At 51.6% G+C, this 24,384-nt stretch overlaps 1 protein-coding gene across 1 annotated transcript in view; it reads left to right on the forward strand.

Annotated features, from left to right (window-relative positions):
* Window positions 1-24,384, forward strand: part of SIN3B (SIN3 transcription regulator family member B) — a 40,704-nt gene that overhangs the window by 14,542 nt on the left and 1,778 nt on the right. Inside the window, exons 6-18 of the mRNA XM_070416333.1 lie at window positions 5,682-5,804; window positions 6,932-7,021; window positions 7,474-7,592; window positions 9,288-9,495; window positions 11,411-11,527; window positions 13,491-13,729; window positions 14,449-14,632; window positions 16,606-17,245; window positions 17,723-17,892; window positions 21,187-21,360; window positions 21,709-21,801; window positions 23,311-23,405; window positions 24,085-24,289. Of these exons, the coding sequence (XP_070272434.1) occupies window positions 5,682-5,804; window positions 6,932-7,021; window positions 7,474-7,592; window positions 9,288-9,495; window positions 11,411-11,527; window positions 13,491-13,729; window positions 14,449-14,632; window positions 16,606-17,245; window positions 17,723-17,892; window positions 21,187-21,360; window positions 21,709-21,801; window positions 23,311-23,405; window positions 24,085-24,289 (2,457 nt within the window). The remainder of the gene's footprint in view (window positions 1-5,681; window positions 5,805-6,931; window positions 7,022-7,473; window positions 7,593-9,287; window positions 9,496-11,410; window positions 11,528-13,490; window positions 13,730-14,448; window positions 14,633-16,605; window positions 17,246-17,722; window positions 17,893-21,186; window positions 21,361-21,708; window positions 21,802-23,310; window positions 23,406-24,084; window positions 24,290-24,384) is intronic.

The raw sequence follows: 24,384 nt of genomic DNA on the forward strand, positions 1-24,384 counted from the left end.
ACTATGAGGATACAAACTGCATTGTTAGTCTGTCTCCCCCTGTTGTGGCCCGAGTTTTGCTGGACTGCCCTTTCCATTTCCTCTTTTTCATGAACATAAGGTGCTTGCTTTTGTTGTTGTTAATCCTCACCCGAGAATATTTTTCCATTGATTTTTTAAAAAAATAGATTTTTATTGACTTCAGAGAGATAGGCAGAGGAAGAGAGAGATAAAAACATCAGTGAGAGAGAATTGTTGATCAGCTGCCTCCTGCATGCCCTACACTGGGGATCGAGCCCGCAACCTGGGCATGTGCCTTGAAGAGGAATCTAGCCGTGACCTCCTGGTTCATAGATTGACGTTCAACCACTGAGCAGCACGGCCGGGCTCCTGTTTTTTTTGTTTGTCTTTTTAATTATAGCCTTCATGGTTGATGTGAAGTGCATCTCATTGTGGTTTTGATTTTTATTTCCGTGCTGGCTAATGATATTGAACTTTTTTTTTCCATGTACTTATTGGCCATTTGTGTATCTTCTTTGGAGAAATGTGCATTCAAGTCCTTTGCCCATATTTTAGTTTGTCTCTTTGTCGTTGAGTTGTAAGAGTTCTTTATATATTCTGAACACTAGATCCTTATTAGATATTTTCCTTCATTCTGCAGGTTGTCTTTTTTTTTTTTTTTTAGTGTCCTTTAATGCACATAAGTTTAAAGTTTGCTCAAGTCCAATTACCCATTTTTTCTTTTGTTGCTCATGCTTTTATTGTCAAATCTAAGAATCTATTGCCAACTCTTCTGAATTCAGGAAGGCTTTTCCGTGTGTTTTCTTTTAATAGTTTTAGCTCTTATATTTAGGTCGTTGATCCCTTTTGAGTTAGTATTTATATAGAGTGTGAGGTAAGGGCCCAACTTCATTCTTTTGCATGTGGAGATCCAGTCACCCCAGCACCATTTGTTGAAAAAACTATTCTTCTGTTCCCATTGAATGGGCTTGGCACCCTTGTTGAAAACCAGTTGGCCATGGTTGTATGAGTTTATTTATGAACTCTCTATTCTAATTCATTAATCTCCATGTCTTCCCTTATGCCAGCACCACACTGTCCTGTTTACTGTAGTTTTGTAATAAGTTTGAAAGCCTTAAGTGTGAGTCCTCTAGTTTTGTTCTTTTCTAAGAATGTTTTGGCTATTCAGGGCCCCTTGTAATTTGAAGATAAGCTTTTCCATTTCTATGAAAAAGGCCATTGGGATCTTGATAAGGATTGCAATGAATCTTTCAACGGTTTTGGGAAGTATAGCCATCTTAACAATAGTAAGCCTTCCAATCCACGAACATGAGCATCTTTCCATCTATTTAAATCTTCTTTAATTTCTTTCAGCAATGTTTTATAGTTTTCAATGTACATGTCTTACACTGCCCTGGTTAAACTTATTCCTAAGTATTACTATTTTTTGATACTAATGGACAGGAAATTTTCTTAATTGCATTTTTGATCGTTCATTGCTAGCATATAGAAACACCACTGCTTTCTTGTGTGTTGATTTTGTAACCTGTAGTTTTTCTGAATTCATTTATTCGCTTTGTTTCTGTGCATTTGCTAGGATTTTGTGTGTATCAGATCATGTCACCTGCTAATATAGTTTCCCTTCTTCCTTTTCAGTTTTAATCCCCTTTTCTTTTTTTTCTTTTTTTGGCCTAATTGCCCTGGTAGAACCTCCAGTACTGTGGTGGGAGCAAACATCTTTGTCTTGTTTATGATCTTAGAGCAAAAGATTTAAGTCTTTCACCATTGAGTGTGCCGTGAGCTGTGGATTTTTCATGAACGCCCTTTATTGGATTGAGGAAGTTCCCTTCTCTTCCTAGTTTGTTGACTTCCCCTTCCTCTTTTCATTTTTCCTCTCTGTCCTGATGACGACTTGGAGAGTGAGCACAGAAATAGTACACACACACTTCACACTTCATCACCACCTCACACACACACTCTTCATCACCACCTCTCGTGGTTTCTGCTTCTGAATGAAGATGCTGTGAGGGCGGTCTCAAAGGAAGGAGATCAGGGCAGGAGTCTGGGTTTGGATGCCTTGAAGATGCTTTGTCTAGTCAGGCAGACTTCCAGTACGTGGGCTGGGGCTAGTCGCACGTGCCGACCCCCCTCCCCCCGCCCGTGTCACTGTCTCCAGGACACTTAGTGATATCCCTAAGCAAGGATGCCACCAGGAAACACTTCCTGATTCCAAGTTGGAGGAGCTCTGTGCCTATCAGCGGGGCTGATATTAAGTGCTGGAGCTGCAGCCCATCCTTTCAACCTGCTTGGAGCCCAGTGCATCCTCACTGAACCCTGTGAACACAGCCTGGACCATGGCACTTGCTTAGCCTCCTTGGGCGCTGTAGGTGGGCTTGGCCAGTGCCTCCTGGGCCTTGTTTCCTTCCTGCCTCCTGCTCAGATGGGGACACGACAAACTGTTGTTCTTCAAGTGCCTTCTGCAAGGCCCGGCATATGCTCAATGCTCCATCTTTCTCTTCTCGGCAAAAGTCCCTCCTCTTCCTTCTGCATTCCTGGTAGTTCAAGCTGCATCCTGTCATACTCTGAAGCTCTGTCTTTCCCCCTTATATGCTTTGTAGACCCCTTGGGTCTCATCCTCTTGGATCTGGACCTTGCATCTCAGCCTTGGCAGCTTTTTCCTTGAATTCTATCTTCGCAGGGAGATTGACACACAGTAATGCCCTGACTGGCCTTCCCAGAGCCAGCCGGCCGCGCTGAGTGGTCCAGGGACAGCGTACCTTCCTGGGAAAGAAGGTCTGGCTGAGTCCCAGCCCACTTTCGCTACTCTGGCGGAGGTGAAGGGGCTAGCGATACGTCCTTCTCCACACCCCCGGGAGGCTCGAGAGAGCAGCCCTGCCTTAACCAGAGATAGTGGGTGCAGTGCCTGGAGCAACAAGGGCTCATGATTGCACACCTTGGTTCTAGTCTCACTTTGCCACCTTCTTGCTGTGGGAGCCTGGCAGGTCACTTTGGGAACCTCTAGGAAGTGACCCTCTCTTCCTGGCCAGAGTGAACCTGGGTCTTTGCTACTGAACCACCCTGGCAGTCAGTATAACGGGTGGAGAATGCTGTCCATTGGGGTTATGGGGGGCATTGCACAGCAGACAGTAGGTAATTGATAAAATTGTCTGTCTACACTGTTTGTTCCAACTCTTAGCAATTTTTGGGCAAGGGTGGTCTTAGTTCTCATGAAATTTCATCTTGATGATGATGCTTTAAGCACTGGTGGATGGCCAGTGAGTGGAGGAACCTCTTGTCCTCTCATGGATGTGGTTGCAGCACCCCCTGGTGAGCATGACTGGAAATTTACAAAATTAGGCATAGATAAAGCCCGTCCTAAAAAATTAAGCATTTCCCCCAGAAAACTGCCTGCCCATCCATTTTTTTTAAATGGCATTTGTTATCAATTCAGTTTTTTAGAGTGTACTAGGTGATTAGAGCTACCTTATATAGTTAGAAAGATTGAATCAATGTTTAAATGATTAAAAACACCCATGTACAATTTGTTATATAAAGTGAACTTTATATTATGGTCCTTTGTATTAATATTTGGATTTCTATTAAAATTTCGGGAAAAAGAAACCAAGATGAAATTTGATGTTGTCCTAATTAAACCTGACTGTTTGGCCTAGGTCAGAGCTGGCAGATGTTGTCCTGTGAAGGGCCAGATATCTTGGGCTTTGCAGGCCAGGCATCCTGTGTTGCAAAGACTCAGTTCTGCTACCCTTTGGTGTGCAGGCCGGCGCTCTATCAGGAAAGCAGCTTTGGACTGTATGTCAAGTGGGTGTGCCTGTGTGCTAATAAAACTTGATTTACAGAAACAGGCGAAGAAGCATGGTGAATATGCCAACCCCCAGCCAAATGGGCTTTGGGTCCATGTAGCTCAAGTGTTCATGAATTGGAACTGTTAACTAATGTTAGCTAATGTTGCCCTTCGGCTGGGCAAGCACTGGGTTTCCCCGTTGGCCCCCAATCTCCGTCCCACTCAGTGCATGTCATAGTGCCACTGCCGGTCTCCTTTAGGAATTGGTGTTTTCACCTATTCTTACAGCCACAAAAGAGATGAGAGAGAATTTTCCACTTAATATTCTTAAGAGTAACTGACTCTTTAGATGACTATTCTCCAAAGAAGTTTTTCCCCTAAGGGACAAGTGTAGCCTGTAGTTAACGATAAGATTTTATTACTGTCATTATAATTATTATAAAATAGGTGCTCATGAAAAAAATCAAGTATCAGTAAGAGTATCAAGTATGAAGAGTAAATTTCCCTTCCTCTCCTCAGTTCCCCAGTCACTGTCCTCAGAGGTCAGCACCCACAGTGCCTTACATTGAGTCCCTCTAGAAGTTCCCACTGCATGTGCAAACAGATGTTTATCCTTTTTTATTAATCCTCACCTTGAGGATATTTTTTCCATTGCTTTTCAGAGAAAGAGTAACAGGTAGGGAGGGAGAGAATGGGAGAGAGGGAGGGCATGGGAAAACATCGATGTGAGAGAGAGACATCGACTGGTTGCCTCCCACAGGCACCCTGACCAGGGCTGGGGAGCGAACCCATAACCGAAGTGTGAGGTACGTGTCCTTGACCTCTAGAGTTGAACGCATGACCCTTTGGTGCTCAGGCCGGTGCTCTAACCACTGAGAACACTGGCTAGGGCTATCCTTTTTTTTTATTTTTATTTTTTTAATGGCATCCTGTTTATTCTGCTTAGATTTTTTTTCTTTTCTGTTTTACGTAACAATGTATCATGTACGCTGTCTCAGGCAGAGACACACAGATGCAGAGCTCACTCTTACCTGGTAGATGCTGCTGGTTTTTTTTGGGTGCAGCATGATGTGCTCACCCAGCCCACACTGTGGTGTCTCCCCATCCAGGTCCCATGTTGGGGTGGGAATGACAATGTGGTGAGTGCCTTTGGAGTGCCTCCCCAGCCCTGCCCACATCCTGCAGGAAAGCTGCAGTCTGTCCACCTTCCTCCACCCACTCCAGCTTTCCAGCACATTCACATAGATGCAAGTTCTCCCAGAAGCGTTTTTTGTAAATGTTGTTAACCCCCAGTAGATACCCCACTTGGGAGAAACAGCCCTAACCTGTTCATTGATGGCTGGTGTAGAGCCTGCGAATACTGAGTGCTGACACTGCTCATTCATAGGAAAGAACACAGACTTGGCTGGAAACCCACCCCCATCCCCACCCCGTCCCCGCCCAGTGACCTGGAGGCTGTCAGCTGCTTCCTCTTGCTGTTGGGGCTCTGTGCGTGCCATTTCCCTTCTGGATGCACTTGAACACCAGACCCTCATTATTGGTGGTCCACTGGGTAAGCCCCACACCCAGGCCCAGCTCCCGTGTTTCACCCTAAGGCCTCCCTCGCCGGTCAGGACCCAGCCTCCATCGGTGCCTTCTGTGAGCCTTCTCCCAGCCTCATGGCGTTTGTCACACTGTCATGATCTGGGTACACGGGTCTCTCCCCAGTAAATGTGAGCATCTCGAGAGTTGGGATCACCTCACATGTGGACAGAGCCCCTGGCCCATGGCAAACAGTACTCTCTGGAGCTGAGGGCCGAGCTGAAGGCTGTTGCAGGCATGCGGACAAGTAGAGAACCAGCACTGATGGGCCCGGCCGTGTCCCCCCAACGCTAACCACCTCCTGTGTTTGTGTCCTTAGTTCACAGGAAATGGGCCCTGTGAAATGAACAGTGTCCAGAAGAGTGAGCACGAGAAGAACCTGGAACACAGCAAAAAGCGCTCCCGGCCCTCACTCCTCCGTCCTGTGTCAGCACCGGCCAAGGTAATCGCCAGCCTCGGGTGTGGATATACGTGTGTGGACACACGGCAGCCTTGCCTTCTCTGTACATGAACTGGGGAGCAGCATTCGCAGGCCCAACCAAGTAGGCCTGGGGCAGGAGGCTGAGTCTGGGCCCTGGTCTGGCTTGAAATGCCCTGGCGGTGGGACCTTGGGAAGTCAGCTCACCTCCAAGGGTGCTGCTCCTCTGTTTCCCTGGATCACAGATAGTTGTGAGGAGTGTCACCTCCTCCTCGAGAAACCAGAGGTAATGCTCACTCTGCTCCTGGGCACCGTCACGCCTCTTTGATGGGCAGGGCCCATGTACAATTGTGCAGGTTGGTCCCTGCATCAGGTGCCCTGCTGAGGGGTGGAAGGGACTGAGGTCTAGCTCCTGTTGCTCTCATCACCCATGATAGTGATGTTCTCATTCCATCATTGTTTGTGCATTTACTAGGTGACTCTCTACTGTAAGGAAGGACTTCCCTTTTCCCCTTTATTTAGTTACCTGTGTCAATATAAACTCCGGGTTATAATCCATAACTATTAGTTTATCTTGATGCCCAAACTGTCCCAAAATGGGTCAGTACAGCCCTTTCAGAGTGGCTCCTGTGTTCCCTTGACACGTTTCCATCATTCTTCAGGCATCGGAAGATGGTTTTGTAGCCTCAGGAGTGTAGCCAAGTTTAGGTCCTAGTCTAGCTTAGAGACAGAAGTCTTCCAGAGCCTTAAAACCTGGGCCTCTGTGGGATCCCACCAGTGCTGTTCTCTTCCTGTCCCTTTCCCATCACTGCATGGCTCACAGGATAAAACGGGCAGGGGAGGGGTTTCTGATACTGTGTCCAGTGGCATAGCTCCCTTGCTATTCCAACTTTATGATATTCCTGCCTGTTATCAAAAGCCCTAAGCTGTTGAGACTTAGATCCCAGATTATGTATGTCTGGGGCAGTCCTAGTCCTAGTCCTGTCACTAGGTCGTGGAGGTGAGTGGTTCTGAGACGGTCATCCACAGGAGTCCTGGGCAGACCTCATCCAGCACCCAGTGACAGTTCCTGTCAGAACTCAGTGCTGGCCGTGCTGACTCTGACAAAGATGGATGCACAGAGCACTGACAAAACGAATTTCTCTCCACAGAAGAAAATGAAACTGCGTGGTACCAAAGACCTGTCCATCGCTGCCGTGGGGAAGTACGGGACTCTGCAAGAGTTCTCCTTCTTTGACAAGGTGACTGGTGGGACTGGGGTTTGCAGAGCGAGAGCTTCTAGGAAGGGAGCAGGGGGAGGAGGGGAGCTCTTGAGTGGGTCTGGGAGGAGGGGCAGGCACCAGCTTTCACCGTGGAAGGGAGTGTGGGCCATCATTGAACAGATGGCAGGTGGTGCGCTGTAGGCGTCAGAGCTCGGGGCCGAGCGGATTTGAGAACACACATCTTCCACGCCCCAACTGTGTGACTTTTCTAAAGCAGAGCTCATGCCGGGGCTCCCATGGGGTCAGTGGCCTGAACCAGCGAGATGGCCCATGCTGTCTGAACTGTGAATGCTCACGGAGAGCGTTGCCATGCAGTCATTTTAGAGCAAGCCCATGTCGGTGACTCATGTACCTAGTGATGGCCAAGCCAAGTAGGCACAGGCCAGGGTTGGGCCCAGCCCGCAAAGCCTCCTGACGTACTCTCCCTGCAGGTGCGCAGGGTCCTGAAGAGCCAGGAGGTCTATGAGAACTTTCTTCGCTGCATCGCACTCTTCAACCAGGAGCTCGTGTCCGGCTCCGAGCTCCTCCAGCTCGTCAGCCCGTTTTTAGGGTGAGCAACACTGCGCAGGCTCTCCACAAGTTTTGCTTCTGTGAACTCTGTCCACCTTTCTTTGGGCTATTGTTTTGAAGATGATAGGTACTTTTTTTGATACTGTCTTTAAATGGAAATTGTTGTGGGGATTGTTATAGATTCACTGGCAGTAGTAAGAAAGAACACAGATCCTAGGACTGGTTCCCCCCATGGGAACCTCTGAAGTCAGCACCACAACCAGGATGGGCAACCCACCCATCTTTGCAGGTTTCCCTATTTCTAGTTCGTGTGTGTGTGTGTGTGTGTGTGTGTGTGTGTGTGTGTGTACAGTTCTATCACCTGGGAAGGGAGTGTGTCTCACTACAGTCACGATACTCAGTGGCTCCAGAATCACAAGGATACTGTGCTGACCTTTGATACCCAAGCCTGTGTCCCTCTTGCTTCCTGCTCCAGTCCCCGCCACAGCTCCTGACAACCATCTCTGTGCTCCATCTCTAACACCTACACGACAAAAATGTTATATAAATGGAATCAGGATCAGCTCTTTCTACCCAGCATAGAGCCCTGGAGAATCTCACTATGTAGGCTTTTAAAATTCTAACAATCAGAAATTGCAGGAAGAATGAAAGACTGACTAGCATCCCAGCCACCCAAAGAGAAACACTTAACCACCAGCTTCCAGCACATGCTGCTCAGTGTGTGGGCAGCCCCAGGTCCGGGCAGCCGCTGGGAAGGTGGGGATGTTCTAGGACAGCAGTCGCCAACCTTTTGGACCTCACAGACCACCGGTTGGTGACCGTTGTTCTAGGAGGTGGACACGAACGCCGAGTTTGTGCACAATGAGCGTTAGGAAAGGGGGTTGGCCAGGTCCCAGCATTGCCTCCCCCTCACCTGCCCTGTCACATTGGGCGGGTTTCTTCTTAGCCAGTCTGACCTCAGTTTTGGAAAGCTCCATGTGGGCTCTGCGCATAAGACCCTTCAAATAGAATTCATAATATGGTGAGTGTGCATTATAGACAGCTGTATTAGTGACCTATGTAGCCCCAGTGAAAACCCCAGGGGAGGAGCCTGCCTGGCTGTTATGGCAGGATCACTGTGCCAGCTGTCACAGTGACTGCACTCTCGCAGTAGGCCTTGACACTCATTTAAACATGAATCCAGGTGACATTGGGGTGGATTGCGTGAAAACCTATCAACATGCATGGTGGTTACATTATGACTTTTGAGAATGTGTCCATAGAGGGTGCTCCTAGGAGGAGGAACAGAGCTTGGCAGACTGATCTTCAAGGGCCAGGGGCTGGGACTCCCTACCCCACTCCGGCATTGTGCAAAAGAAGCCACAAGCAGTGTGTCAGGATGGACATCGCTGTGCCAGTAAAACTTGATTTACAAAGACAGGAGTGGGCAGGTTGGCCAACCCTGGCCTCTTCCAGTCAAGGAACGTTGCCGACCCAGCTTCTGCCAGTCTAGGTTGTCTTTTCCAGAGTGTGCAAGTGGTGGGCCTGACTGGTGACAAAGTTTTGGGGCAGATTCACTCCCAGGTGGGAACTTTATGCACATCTGGTGCTAGGTTCCGCCTCCTGCCTCTCTCCCTGAGCTTGCATTCTGACCATCTTTAACCACGGATGTCTATATGGAGCCATTCTGAAATCTCTAGATCACTCCCAGAAAGCCCTGGGGATGTCGACTTACCATTTGTTTTTATTTCTGAAGGAAATTTCCAGAACTTTTTGCACAATTCAAGTCCTTCCTGGGGGTGAAAGAACTGTCATTCGCCCCACCCATGAGCGACAGATCTGGGGATGGAATAAGCCGGGAAATCGACTATTCATCTTGTAAGCGCATTGGATCCAGCTATCGGGCGCTCCCCAAAACTTATCAGCAGCCCAAGTGCAGTGGGAGGACGGCCATCTGCAAGGAGGTAGATCCCTGGGGCTTAGGTTGGCTTGTGTGGTGCATATACCCCCTCCCGCCCCCTCCCCCCAAAAAAACACCCATCATTCTCATATATCAGATAAAAGACTGAATGTCAGCCCCCTAAATGTTGAGTAATGGATGTGCTGGGATGTGGCAAAACAAAATACCTGAGCAGAGGTGAGTTTCTTACCCTGTTGGCAGTTTTGGTAAGCCACGGAGCCCACGGCACCAGCGTAAGGTTGGCACATGCCATCATTTTGCTGAGCCTGCTCTGTCCTGGGTTCACTGCCCTCAGTATGTTTTTGTTTAGTGTGACAATTGAATACATCTTCAAGGTTAGAGGACAGCCTGTTACTGTATATCCAGAATTCAAGAGTGCCTGCTGGGTTCAGGGATCAGCAAGGAACCGCCTATGGGCCAAATCCCAGGCCAAAGCTGGTCGATTGGTTGTGTTTGTCAATAAAGTTTTATTGTCACACAGCTACGCCCATTAATTTGCATATTGCCTGTGACTACTTTACTAAGACTAAGGCAGAATTGAGTAGTCCCCGCAAAACTTGAAATATTTATTATCTGGCTTTTTAAAATATATATATATAAATATTTTTATTGATTTCAGAGAGGAAGGGAGAGGGAGAGAGAGAGAGAAACATCAATGATAAGAGAGAATCACTGATTGGCTGCCTCCTGCACGCCTCCTACTGAGAATTGAGCCAGCAACCCAAGCACGTGCCCTTGACTAGAATTGAACCTGGGACCCTTCAGTCCACAGGCCAAGGCTCTATCCACTGAGTCAAACCAGGTAGGGCTTTAATATATATTTTTATTGATTTTAGAGAGGAAAGGAGAGGGGAGAGAGATAGAAATATCAATGATGAGTGAGAATCATCGATCGGCTGCCTCCCACATGCCCCACTCTGGGCATCGAACCCACAACCCAGGCATGTGCCCTGACCAGGAATCGAACTGTGACCTCCCAATTCATAGGTCAACACTCAACCACTGAGCCACACTGGCTGGGCTCATTTTTACAATTATTAAGGCAGATTTCCATGTCTCAGGCGACTGAGAAATCACTGACAGTCTCCGGTCCCAGTAAGCATCTGGGCCAAAACGAGGTGGGAGCCCAGGCACGTGATGCCTGACTTGTGGCGTAGGCAGATTCATGGAGTGAGCCCATGGTTAGGTTAGAAGCTCTGATTCATAAATGCATTGTGCTGGGGGCATTGCCCTGAGAAGGTGTACTTACTGGAGGTGTAGTTCTCATTGGTATGTATGTGCATGACATGTCCCTCCTTCTCTGATCTTCCTGTCCCGACTCTGGTTCAGGATCAGTGGTTGCTTGGCACTTGCTTACTCTTTTATTAACTCTACTAGAGGCCCAGTGCACAAAATTCGTGCACTGAGGGTGGGGGTGGGGGGTCCTTCAGCCCGGTCTGCACCCTCTTGCAGTCCAGGAGCCCTTGGAGGATGTCCGACTGCCGTGGAGGCGGGAGAGGCTCCTGCCACCACCAATGTACTCGCCAGCTGTGAACCCGGCTTCTGGCTGAGCAGCGCTACCCTTGTGGGAGCACACTGACCACCAGGGGGCAGCTCTTGCATTGAGTGGTCAGTGCGCATCATAGCGACCGGTGGTTCTGCTGTTTGGTCGATTTGCATGTTAGCATTTTATTGTATAGGATGACTTGAGAAGCCAGTCCAGTGGGAGTGTGCATTATCTGGCTTTTTACAGAGAAAGTTTGCCAACCCCTGAAATACTATGATTTGTTCACTTGATCACATTTACTGTTTGTATGATAAGGGAATTTCCTGTAAAATCAAGGTGATATTTCTTCTTATATTTTCTACAATGAACAGTACTGTAAACAGTTCTGGCAGCCAGGGCTTGTTACCTGGGGTAACATCTCTTCTTGATGCAGGTGCTGAATGACACCTGGGTCTCATTCCCGTCTTGGTCAGAGGACTCCACCTTTGTCAGCTCTAAGAAGACACCCTACGAGGAACAGCTGCACCGCTGTGAGGACGAGCGTTTTGAGGTGTGTATGTTGGTGCTGCAGGGTCCTCTGGGTGGCCCTGAGTCCTGGCCAGGATGGTGGTGACATGGGGTGTGCCTTGTCCCCCATTCTCCATGGCACTATCTTCACTCTCCCCTGCTCATCTCCCTCTCCATCCTGGGATATATCCTGACCCTTTTTTTTTTTTAATTTTGTTTTAGTGCTTAAAGTATTACAAAGAGTATTACATATGTCTCCTTTTTTTTCTCCTTGACCTTCCCCAGTGTCTTGTGTCCATTGACTATGCTTATATGCATGCATACAAGTCCTTCAGTTGATCTCTTACCCCCCTCCCCACCCTCCCCGGCCTTCCCGCTGTAGTTTGACAGTCTGTTCGATGCTGCTCTGCCTCTGTATCTATTTTTCTTCATCAGTTTATAATGGTCTTTATTATCCATAAATAAGTGAGATCATGTGTTATTTTCTTTGATTGACTGGCTTATTTCACTTAGCATAATGTTCTCCAGTTCCATCCATGCTGTTGCAAATGGTCAGAATTCCTTCTTTTTTACAGCAGCATAGTATTCTATTGTGTAGATGTACCATAGTTTTCTAATCCATTCATCTGCTGATGGGCACTTAGGCTGTTTCCAAATCTTAGCTATGGTAAATTGTGCTGCTATGAACATAGGGGTGCATATATCCTTTCTGATTGGTGTTTCTGGTTTCTTGGGATATATTCCTAGAAGTGTGATCACTGGGTCAAATGGGAGTTCCATTTTTAACTTTTTGAGGAAACTCCATACTGTCTTCCATAGTGGCTGCACCAGTCTGCCCTGACCCTTCTTAACCTCCCCACTGCACCCCACCCCCATCTGCTCTTGAATATCAGGGATGCCAGCACTTTCCAACAGGGCAGGTCCTCACAGATCTCTTTTCTGCCTTGCTTTCCTTCAGGCTGGCTAGGCAATGTATTGAATTTAATTTCTTTAATTAAAATTAAGTTAGCTTGCCTGGCCGGTGTGGCTCAGTGGTTGAGTGTCAACCCAGGAACTGAGAGGTTGTGGGTTCAATTCCTGGTCGGGGCACATACCGGGTTTTGGGCTCAACTCCTTGAGGGGGGTGTACAAGAGGCAGCCAATTGATGATATTACTCTCTCGTCGATGTTTCTGTCTCTCTATCCCTCCCTTCCTCTCTCTCTAAAAATCAATAAGAACATATTTTAAAAATTTAGTTAGCTTAAGTTAATTTTTTGAAAATTTTGCTGACATGGAGGGTAAGAAATGACACAGCAATCAGGTTCCCTTCCCCAGTGGTAACAGCTCATAAGTCGCAGTCACAAAATCACAGCGAGGTCCGTGACATTGGCACCATTTGCCCCGTTGGACTGTATTTGTGTGTGCATATGTGGCGTGTGCATGTGTTGAATTGTGCATACATGTATATTCAGCTCTGCGTGTTCCCACCTTTGGTGGTTCCTGTGTTCACCACCACAGCCAAGATACTAAGCGGCTCCCTACCACTAGGACCCCTCCTTCTGCCCTTTATATCTGAACACCTCCCTCCCAGGCCCGCCCAGCCCTGACCCCTGGCAACACTGACCTGTGTTCATCTCTCACTGTGGCACAAATGGAGTCACATGGTATGTTCCCTTTGGGGATTGGCTCCCCCTGCACATGCCCTGAGGGTCATCCAGGGGCTAAGTACACCACAGGTCCGTTCCCCTTTTTTGCCAAGCAAAGCTTGCTCTCTATGCCTGTGCAGGGGGTCAGCCAGCAGTGAATGGCCAATGGCTCTCAGTCCCTCAGCACCAGGTCCTGCATTTGTGCCTCTCCTGACTGGATGCCAGCTCAGTAATCAGCCTCACTTGCTCAGGGCCCCACCTTCTAATGCCCGTCACACCCCTCAGACGTAGAGTTTGTTAGCTCTGTCCAAGCATCCCTTCTGCCAGCCCAGGCTCTTCCCTAGGGCCCCACTGACCCCTTCCCGCCTTCCTCTCCATAGTTAGACGTCGTCCTGGAGACCAACCTGGCCACCATTCGAGTGTTGGAAAGCGTGCAGAAAAAACTGTCCCGGATGGCACCGGAAGACCAGGATAAGTTCCGGCTGGACGACTGTCTGGGGGGCACGTCGGAGGTGATCCAGCGTCGCGCCATCCATCGCATCTATGGAGACAAGGCTCCTGAGATCATCGAGAGCCTCAAGAAAAACCCCGTCACTGCTGTCCCGGTCGTTCTCAAAAGGTTTCCTCAGCTCTGGCCCCTGGGCACTTGCTCATTAGTCTTGTTGGTCACAGATGCCATCACAAGGTGGGGAGGGGGGCGGGGGGGGGTCCCTGGGGCCTCAGGGTGCCTTACTGAGTGTCTCAGTCTTCCTTCGTTTTCCTGTTCCCCTCCCGAGAGGAAAGCATGGTTAACACTTGTCCTAGTCCTTTGGCCACCACACACATTATTAGGTCGAAACATGAAGAGTTGGACATGTATCACAGCTTGCCTTGTACTTAGTATTGTGTCTTAGGAACTTTTCCATGGTAGTGAACAGGTATGAAGTGCTGCCCTCAGTTGGGTGCTATGCTTGGCCCTGGGGTTGCAGAGCTGAGCGAGACCCACACAATCCCCTCATGGGGTTCACAGTTGAGCCAACAGCTACATGGAATACGGTCAGTGACAGAAGCCAGGACAGGGAGGAGGTTGGTTCTGTGGCAGCGACATTTGAGAAACCATAAAACTGTTCACATTGGTCCTCCAGGACCATGGCTCCCTCCTTCCCTCCTTTACTCAATACAGACAGGCCTGGCGCTGGCTGTCCCACTGTGGCACAGATGGAGTCACATGGTATGTCCCCTAGTGCATGGCTAGTCTGTGGATGGAAGACAGGCTGGTCCTAGTGCAGGGATGGCTCAGGCGGGTGTCACAGGCTGTTCCCATGCTGTCCTTGTGCTGAGCCCCTCTGGCCCCCACAGGCTGAAGGCCAAGGAGGAGGAGTGGCGGGAGGCCCAGCAGGGCTTCAACAAGATTTGGCGGGAGCAATACGAGAAGGCATACCTCAAGTCCCTGGACCACCAGGCCGTGAACTTCAAGCAGAACGACACCAAGGCCCTTCGCTCCAAGAGCTTGCTCAACGAGATTGAGAGTGTCTATGATGAGGTGAGGCCCTCCTCTGCGCCGGGTCTCTGCCTGTTTCCCAGCGTGTAGGCGGGCTTGGTGGCATTGCCCTCATGGCCGTGTAGGGGTGAGGATGGAGGTTCCTGCAGCACAGACCAGGGCTGGTCAGGGAGGACTGGGGCTCTTCCCTCCTCCTTCCCCCTGTGGGCCTTGATGGACCTTCCTTCAGATGCCTGATGCCAGCAGCTTTCCTTTCTCCACAGCCAGTGGGTACCAGATAGCATTTGAACCCCCAGAAGGAACATCCCATAGAACCCTTGCTCACACACCTTCCTATGCAGTGCTGTTATCCAAGTCTTAGTTTCCTCAGTGAGGAAATAGGCACATGACGTCACAGGAGACCAGAGCTCTGAGCCCTCGGGCTTCCCCTCCAGCAGCTGCACTGTGTCCTCTTGCCAGTCTTGGACCGTCTAGGCTCATGGGCCCAGAATCACACAACTGAGGCCGGGCTGGGCTCTCAGGCTCTGAGAATCTGGGCCTTTGAAAAATACATGTAAGAAGTGGCCTGGCAGGGGGGTGGAGGCCCTGGGGGGCAGTCAGGGATGTTGCGGGTGCTGCTCTCAGGCTGTGCCCAGGAGACAGGGACAGAGCAGCATCGATGGCTGAGCACTTGCCTGGGCAGGCGCACTTATTCCCTTTTATTCTTCACATAAGCAGCAAGCGTCGTACCTCCTCTCATCGTATGGAAATTAAGGACAGAAAAGCCAGGCCACTGGGGGTGTCTCCACATAACTGGAGACCACCCAGGGCTGCAGCCCTAAGACCCTGCCCTTCAACCTCCCTGCCTCTAGGGCACCCTCCCCCCTGCAGGTCCCAGCCCCTAGTCCCAGGCCCTACTCTTCAGCTTGTCTGATCTCCTCACTTGAGGAAGGACCTCGAAGCCTGCAACCTCTCCCCGCCAATGGGGGTCTGTGGTACATTGTCAACTTGGGGGTGATGATGTAGCCCAACAGACCCACCACTGACCACTGAGTTCCTGGCTCTTCCCTTGGGGGCAGAGGGGAAAAGGGTGTTTAGCTGATGAGGACCAGGGCACAGAGTGGAAGGCCCCATCTCCATTTCCTGCCAGTCACTAGTTCTGTTTGAGGAACAGCCTTTGCCTCCTCCCTCCCCCTGCCCTGCCCTCAGGAGGTCCCACCTACAGGGATGGCATCCACACTCGGTTTTTCCAAGAGCCTAGACGTCCCCCGTCCCCCACATGCTCAGGCGGTCTGGAGGAAGTAGTCATTGTCTAGGTTTTCTGGAAGAAAGATGATTAGCTAAAGACAGGAGAGGGGTGAACCCAGGGACGTGGTTCTCCAGGGAGAAAGAGTAAACAGGCTCATGCAAAGGTCCTGCACTCCTGAAGCCTCAGAGGAGGAAGCCATGTGTGCTCTGCAGGCCTGCATGCCAGGAGCTGGAGTCCTCTGCTGACCAGTGTGGGAGGGCCTGGTGGGGGTGGTAGAGTTGGCTGTGTTCCTGTCGCCATATTGTTCTAAACTGGGTGAGGAGAGTGGTTGGAGTGAGCAGGGAGGAGGCCTGTGCAGCAGGGTGATAGGAGAACTGTGGAGGGACTGGTGGTGGGTGGGAGGGGGGCAGAGGCAGGGTATGGGCCAGGTGTGAAAGGCTGAGGGAGAAGAGGCTGACATGTAAGTAGTCCCAGGTCTTCATGGTCTAGCCGAGCATCCATGAATGAATGATGGTGGGCAGAGAGGCCCGGGGTCCACCTTGAGCCTTCCTGACCCCCACAGAGAGCTTGGATTGGGCACCTCGGGTCAGCTGGAATTTGGTGACCAGAGCACTGCTCCCCTCAGATCCCCTGGCCCCTAGGCACTGCTGCAGGCAATGGTGGTGGGAGGGAGGTTGGCCCTGTTCTGGTCCTGGCGCTGAGCAATGTGACACTGTTAAAGCTGAGGGTGCAAATCTTGGGTTCTCCCCGCGGGTTGCTTTCTGCCTGACATTCATCCTGTTCCCAGCACCAGGAGCAGCACTCAGAGGGCCGCAGCGCCCCCTCCAGTGAGCCACACCTTATCTTCGTGTATGAGGACAAGCAGATCCTGGAGGATGCAGCCGCACTCATCAGCTACTATGTGAAGCGGCAGCCGGCCATCCAGAAGGAGGACCAGGGCACCATCCACCAGCTGGTGCACCAGTTTGTGCCCAGCCTCTTCTTCTCCCAGCACCTGGACCTAGGGGCGTCTGAGGACTCTGCTGACGAGGGCCGGGGGAGCCCCCAGGGGCAGAGTGTGGAACCTGGTGACCGGAAGAAGCCGGCGCCTGGGCCACAGAGCAGCCCCCCGGTGGAGAAGGGGCCCACTGGCGAGGGCACCACCCCTGAGCAGCAGCCACCGCCGCCACCACCACCACCACCGCCTTTACCACCACCACCACACAAGCCCATGGATGACGTCTACAGCCTCTTCTTCGCCAACAACAACTGGTACTTCTTCCTGCGTCTCCACCAGACCCTGTGCTCCCGGCTCCTGAAGATCTACCGCCAGGCTCAGAAGCAGCTCCTGGAGTATCGGACGGAGAAGGAGAGGGAGAAGCTGCTCTGCGAGGGCCGTCGGGAGAAGGGCAGTGACCCCGCCATGGAGCTGCGGCTGAAGCAGCCCAGTGAGTCCCCAGCCCCTGTCAGAGCCCACGGATGACATGCAGGTGCTGGGAGACGGGCAGTGGCACCAAGGGTTTCAGTTCACAGCTTATGATCGGAAATGTCCCCTTGTGTTTTTTTCTGGCTTTTCATTTTGAAATAATTACAGTATCTCAAATGAGAAGTCACAAAAATAGTAGAGTCTCGAACGCCCTTCCTAGCCTCCCCAAGCAGTAGCACTGCTTCTGGCTGTGGTGCCGTGGTAGGAGCAGGAAACCGGCATCGCCAGGCCACAGCCACAGCCACAGCCCTTCTTGCCTGCCTCCCAAGCTGGGCCTCGTGCAACTACTGCCAGTCAAGCTTCCATCCTGGAGTCGGGCCACCATTAAGAAGCCCGTGGTGGGAGGCAGACCGTGGGCTGCTTGATTCTATGGAGATTCTGGATTCGCCCTGGGGGAGTCTTGTGGGTACAGCCCTGTGTGACCTGTCTCCGCCCTTAGGTGAGGTGGAGCTGGAGGAGTACTACCCAGCCTTCCTGGACATGGTGCGCAGCCTGCTGGACGGCAGCATCGACCCCACGCAGTACGAGGACACGCTGCGCGAGATGTTCACCATCCACGCCTACGTCGGCTTCACCATGGACAAGCTGGTGCAGAGCATCGCACGCCAGGTGAGCGGGTGCAGGATGGGCAGCGAGCAGGGTGACAGGAGGCCTGACACACGGGGCGACAGCACCTCCTCAAGATTCCTCGCCAGTCCCCAGCTTTGAAAACCTGCCCTTCTATCACTCTCATGCTGTGTGGTTGGTCCCATGCCAGCATCTTTCCTTTTTTTTAACCAAGGTAGAATTCACATAACATAATGTTAATAACCATTTTATTTTATTTTTTTTACTTACTAGAGGCCTGGTGCACAAATTCATGCACCAGTGGGGTCCCTCGGCCTGGCCTGCAGGATCGGGAGAAACCAGCTTTCTGACATTCCCCGAGGGGTTCCAGATTGCAAGAGGGCACAGGCCAGGCTGAGGGACCCCACCGGTGCATGATAGGGGCCAGGGAGGGAGGTGGAAGGTTGGCCTGCCAGGGAGGGACAGTGGGAGGGCTCCAGGGCGTGTCCTTCCCATCTCGCTCAGCAGCAAGCTAACCTACGGGTCATAGAGACTAATCTACCAGTCAACTGTCTGCCCCCTGGTGGTCAGTGCACATCATAGCGAGCGGTTGAGTGGTCTTAGCATATCATTAGCATATTATGCTTCAATTGGTTGAATGGATGACCAGACACTTAGCATATTAGGCTTTTATTATATAGGATTTTTTAATTGATTTTAGAGAGGAAGGGATAGGGATAGAGAGATAGAAACATCAATGAGAATCATTGATCGGTTGCCTCCTGCACGTCCCCCACTGGTGGTCAAGCCCAAAACCTGGGCATGTGCTCCGATTGGAAATGGAGCCAGTGACCTCTCAGTTCATGGGTCAACGCTCAATCACTGAGCCACACCATCAGGGCATGTTAACCATTTTAAAGTGAATAATTCAATAGCATTTAGTACATTCACAGTGTTATATAATCTTCACCTCTGTCTAGTTCCAGGACATTTCTATCACCCCAAAAAGAGACCCTGTCCCCGTTAGCAGTCACTCTTCATTCCCCTTTGCCAGCTCCTCCTGACTACCACCAATCTGCTTTCTGTCTATGTGTTTACCCATTCTGGACATTTCATATACATGGAATCATACAGTATGTGGTCTGACTTCTCTTACTTGGCATGATGTTTTCAAGATTCATCCACATTGTATCATGTCAGTGCTTCATTCCTCTTTACCGCTGAGTAATATTCCATTGTAGAATGGACCACATTGTGTTCATTCATTCATCCATGGATGGGCACTTGCGTTGCTGCCACCTTTTGGCAATTGTGGATAATGCTGCTGTGAGCATGAATTTGAGTCCCTGCTAACAAACCTTTTGTGAGGGTGACTTGGCATTGTGTAAAGAATTTTGGCCCCCTTCAAGGGGTGTGGGGCGGATATCAGTGACGTTCCTCAGCACTCAGTGTCATTTATAGTAGCAAAACACTGGCAATAGCCAAATGTCAAGGAGAGGAAATGAGTCATAAAATATAAACAACAGCCCAGACAGGTTGGTGTGGTCCTGGGACATGTGTCCTCCTGGTGGTATTCTTCAGCTTGACTTTTGTTTCCTGATTACCAACTAAGGCTGTTCACTTAAAGTGGAAGAGAAGCCAGTAAAATAATGTTATTCCTCTCCCACCCAGATACAGTCATTGGGAACATTCTAGAAACGTCATTTCCTTCTAGGTTAGAAAAACTTCTCACTGAAGTAGAACACACAGGAAAGTGCCCAAATCCTAAGTGGGTGGCCCATGGGTCTTCACATGTGGATGCCCTCACCCACAACCCCTCCCAGCTACTCCTCACCGTGGGCACCCACTGCCCTGATTTCTGAAGCTGAGGTAGAGTTCCTGTCTTGAGCTGTGTGTAAATGGAAGTAGACCACCCGTCAGGCATCAGGCAGTGTGATTCTGCAGCATTCCTTCTTGCAGTTGTGGCTCCTTCATCCTGGCCTGCTCCAGGGAACAAACTCCCCTCTGGGCCCTTGGAGCAACACTGCTTGTCTCCTGGTGGACATCTGCGAGTTTCCTCCACTCCCATCGGTGGGGTGGAGGCAAGCCCGCCGGCTGCAGTGGAAGCTTTTGGTTTTCCAGTGGGTACTCTGTCCTGCCCAGAGCTGGGATTGGCGGCCTCTCACCTCTCCTGGGCTGAGGGGCAGCAGGATCTCATCGTGTTTTACATTGCATTTCCCTGGTGGCTCCTAAGGTTGGCACCTTTTCCTCCATCTGTGGCCATTTGGATGTCCAGTGATGGGGAAGCACGCATGGGACCTTGCACACAGCTCCAGGAGACAGTGGCTCGGGGGACACCATGGGCAAGCACTTCACCCCCCGAGCTGTGGCTTCATCAAACCCCACTGGACGCGCCCTGGGCCAGATATGCTCACAGGGCTCTCCCATGCTGACACCTGTAACTTACCTTAGCGGGGGTTCTCAACCTTCTGGCCCTTTAAATACAGTTCCTCATGTGGCGACCCAACCGTAAAATTATTTTCGTTGCTACTTCATAACTGTAATGTTGCTACTGTTATGAATCGTAATGTAAATATCTGATATGCAGGATGGTCTTAGGCGACCCCTGCGAAAGGGTCATTCGACCGCCAAAGGGGTCGTGACCCACAGGTTGAGAACCGCTGCCTTAGAGGGAACATACCCACACCCTTTGCCCTTTTTCCATTATTATTAGCGTTTCTTGTTTTCAGTAACAGCAACCACTATTTGGGGAACTTGCTGTGTGCCAGGCACCATATGAGATCCCTGATACTCGGGGCCGAACTCAAGGCCCTGCTGCAGCCAGTGGTGGCAGGGCTGACTCACACCAGCACCATCCGACCCTGTGCCTCCGCTATCTCTGTATTCATCTCTTCTTAAACCTTATGGTTTTAGATGTTTGTAGGAATTGAAGGCATTCATTGTGTTTATTGCTGAAAATTTAGGGAAAATAACCTTCCTCCATCCCACCACTTTCAGATAATTACGATCCCCATTTTGGAACATTTTCTTTCGCATTTATTCATCTGTTTCTCAAACCCAAGCAGGGTTTGCTGGTCTGGTCTAGTTTGAACTGGTCTGCTTGGCTCTGGACTGGTCTGCTCTTGTCTGTCCTAGTCTGATCTGGGCTAGTTTTTCTGCTCTGGTCTGCTCTGCGCCCTGTGCCGAGGTACTCGCTCTGCATGGCCCATCTGATCCTGGCCTTCATCCCCATTTCATGGACTTGACCATGTTGTCTTTGGGTGAGGTGGGGACTCCAGCAGGCAGTGTGCTCAGAAACTGCTCGCCCCTTCTGAGTGGCACACGCTCCAGGCACCCACCAGCTTTCCTCCCCACCAGCTGCACCACCTCGTGAGTGACGACATCTGCCTGAAGGTGGTGGAGCTCTACCTGAACGAGAAGAAGCGGGGCGCCGCCGGTGGGAACCTGTCCTCCCGCTGCGTCCGCGCCGCTAGGGAGACGAGCTACCAGTGGAAGGCTGAGCGGTGCATGGCTGATGAGAACTGCTTCAAGGTGAGAGACCAGCCATGTTCAGTCCCATATGAGGCTAGGGGTGCAAGGGGAATGCCCAAAACAGGAGGGGCCGGCCATTGTGTTCTGGCCTGGGGGGCGGGATTGGACTGAACATGGCTTTTTCAGCCAGTCTGATTACATGTACTTCCTTGACTGGGCCTCTGGATGCTGGTCCTGGCCTCAGGGGGCACCACGGGGCCCATGAGGTGGGTACCCAGCACCTGATCCCTGGAGGAAGGGTCTAGGCCCAGAGGCTGGCAAAGGTGGTTAATTGATGAGCTTTTGACCTCATCCTGTGTCAGCTTGGACTGTTCTGTGGCTCCAGGCATTGTCCCCCATCTTCCCCAGGTGATGTTCCTTCAGCGCAAAGGGCAGGTGATTATGACCATTGAGCTCCTGGACACCGAGGAAGCCCAGTCGGAGGACCCCGTGGAGGTCCAGGTGAGGACGACGGCCCTGTGCACACTATGGGCCAGGGGAGGCCATCGTCAGCATCGTGGAGTTCCCGCCCCACGGGCCGCGTGCACAAGCACAGGCCACAGGCCTCCATGGCAGCCGAGGGAGGGCCCGAGTTGCAGACAACCAACCCCTCAGGAGTCCAGGGTGTGTCCCAGGGCAGGACCCTGGGTCCTGATTCCTCCCACCTGCTGTCGACACTGAGCCATCCCAATTGAGCCTGCGGCCGGCGTGGTCACCTGAGCCGTGTGACCTCTGCACTCTGTGTATAAAGCTCAGGGCTCCGGGTCCCGAGCCTTAATCACCAGGAGAACATCCGCCCGGCCACGCTCTGAGTCACACATTCCACTAGACGAGACATTTCCCGTGTTGGTTTTCTGCTCTTACAAGGACACCAGGCATTGGGTTTAGGGCCCACCTTACTCCAGTGTGACCTCACCGTGATTACTCTGTTTCCAAATGAGGTCACACGAACAGGTGCCAGGGGCTAGGGCTTAGACATGTCTCTTTTGGGGACACAATTCAACCCACAATAGTGAACAGCTTGTCCCAGTTTACCTGGGACATTCCTGATTTTATCGCCAACGGATCACATTCCAGAAATTGCTTGTTCTCAGACAAACCACAGCGATTGGTCCCCTGACACGTAGCTGTGTCAGACCCTTGCTGGAGTCAAGCAGTATGTAACCAAATAAGTAAGGACGTCGAAAGGAATCATATTTCAAAAAGGTGTTGCTGCTTTTTTGACCTTGAGTCAAACAGCCAAGATCTGTGGACCAGGAGCTCTGGAGCATCATGTCCGCTCAGGAGCTCTGTCTGGAGAAATGGGGAGGTGCAGTGACACTCGGCGCCCTCACACCGGGCCGGTAAGCCCAGGCCTCCTTCCCAGAGCTGGGGGCTCACCAAAGCCGCAGGGGCTCCCCTCCCAGCATCCTCCCTGCCGACCTCAGGACTCCCCCACACAGGAAGCTCCAAGACGAGTGAGGGTGGAGGCCTGCATACCTTGTACCTTCCGGGAGTTTCCAGCAAATGCGGTTTTATTAAGCTCATGTCTGGAGGAGCCTCTGGCTTTGACAGGGCGGTGAGCAGATGGTCACTGGACACCACCATGCCCTACTGCACCTGGGTGGCCCCTCCCAGCCCCACGTCCTGTTCACTCCCACCTGTGACCTGGTCTTTCCCTCTTTCTGCTGCTCACATCCAGATGTCCATTCTGGACCTTGCATTCCTCCATGAGGGGGTCCCCGTTCCCTGTGTGAACTTGAATAGGTTGTTACACAGCAGGGACTTCTCCACTTCAGCACGGAATGCCGTAAAGTGTCTCATTGTAGCTGGTGTGCACGTCCCGCCCCAGCTGCAGCATGGTTTCAGTCACACATCAGGGTCTCCAACAGCCACCATCCCTAACACATCCCCAGGAGCCCTGAGCTCAGGGTCCTGGCTGAGGAGCCCTTACGCAGGAAGTCACGGCCATGTCTCCTCCTGTCCCCTCAGCACCTGGCTCGGTACATGGAGCAGTATGTGGGGACCGAGGGTGCGTCCAGCTCCCCCACCGAGGGCTTCCTCCTGAAGCCCGTGTTCCTGCAGAGGTGAGAGGAGCCACAAGGAAACCCTGTGTCTTTAATTGAGGCTAAAGAGTTTCCTTCGTCTGGAAACACTAATTGGGCACCTGATGTGAACAAGGTGTGGCTGTGTCCTCCTGAGGTCTGGGGTGAGCAGAGCAGTCGTGCAGTCATCCCGGGATGAGGGGGCTGCCCTGCCTAAGGGAGCAGAGGGGTTGGGAGGAGGGGGTGAGGCCCTGGAGGGAGAAGCTCCCGGAAATGGCAGCCATCAGGCCAGAGACGGGAGCGCCAGCATCATTAGACCCTGGGCCTGGGCCTGGGCCAGGCAGGGCCAGATCTCCCCTCAGGCCAAGCTCAATGGGGACTGTTGGTTGGTGTTTAGATGTGAGTGGGGACCCATTGCCAGGTGGGGGCCAGCCTGGGGGTGGGGTCCCAGGCCCACTGATAGGAGGGAGATGGGACCAGGTCTGGGAGGGTGGAGGTAGGGAAGGGGGTTCTGGGTGAGGGGCTCCCTGTTGGAGGTACATAGGAAGCAAGCGAGAGGAGCCAGCAGGGCTGGCCAGGCAGCCCCTCCCAGGGTTGCTAGCACCCCTGTGTGACTAGAGTTGGTTTTCTCTGGACTGAAGGGTTTGGGTAGTGGGTCTTTGCTTCTGTTTGCATCTCCCTTACATTTTTCCTGATCTGCAAATCCTCCTGTGACCCTCAGGAACCTCAAGAAATTCCGCAGGTGGCAGTGCGAGCAGGTGCGGGCCCTGCGTGGTGAGGCCAAGAGCTCCTGGAAGCGGTTGGTGGGGGTGGAGAGCGCCTGCAACGTGGACTGCCGCTTCAAGCTCAGCTCCCACAAGATGATGTTCATCGTCAACTCCGAGGACTACATGTACCGCCGGGGGACCCTTTGCCGAGCCAAACAGGTACGCCTCCCACTCTGCCCTGGGACCCTGGGTCAAGCCCACAGCCATGTATCAGTGCCCAGCTAGGGGCGCCCGGTCTCTTGACTCAACCCCAC

The sequence above is a fragment of the Myotis yumanensis genome, unplaced genomic scaffold, assembly GCF_028538775.1.
Source record: "Myotis yumanensis isolate MYYU_CA2020_CCGP unplaced genomic scaffold, mMyoYum1.0.hap1 SCAF_5, whole genome shotgun sequence".
NCBI lineage: Eukaryota > Metazoa > Chordata > Mammalia > Chiroptera > Vespertilionidae > Myotis > Myotis yumanensis.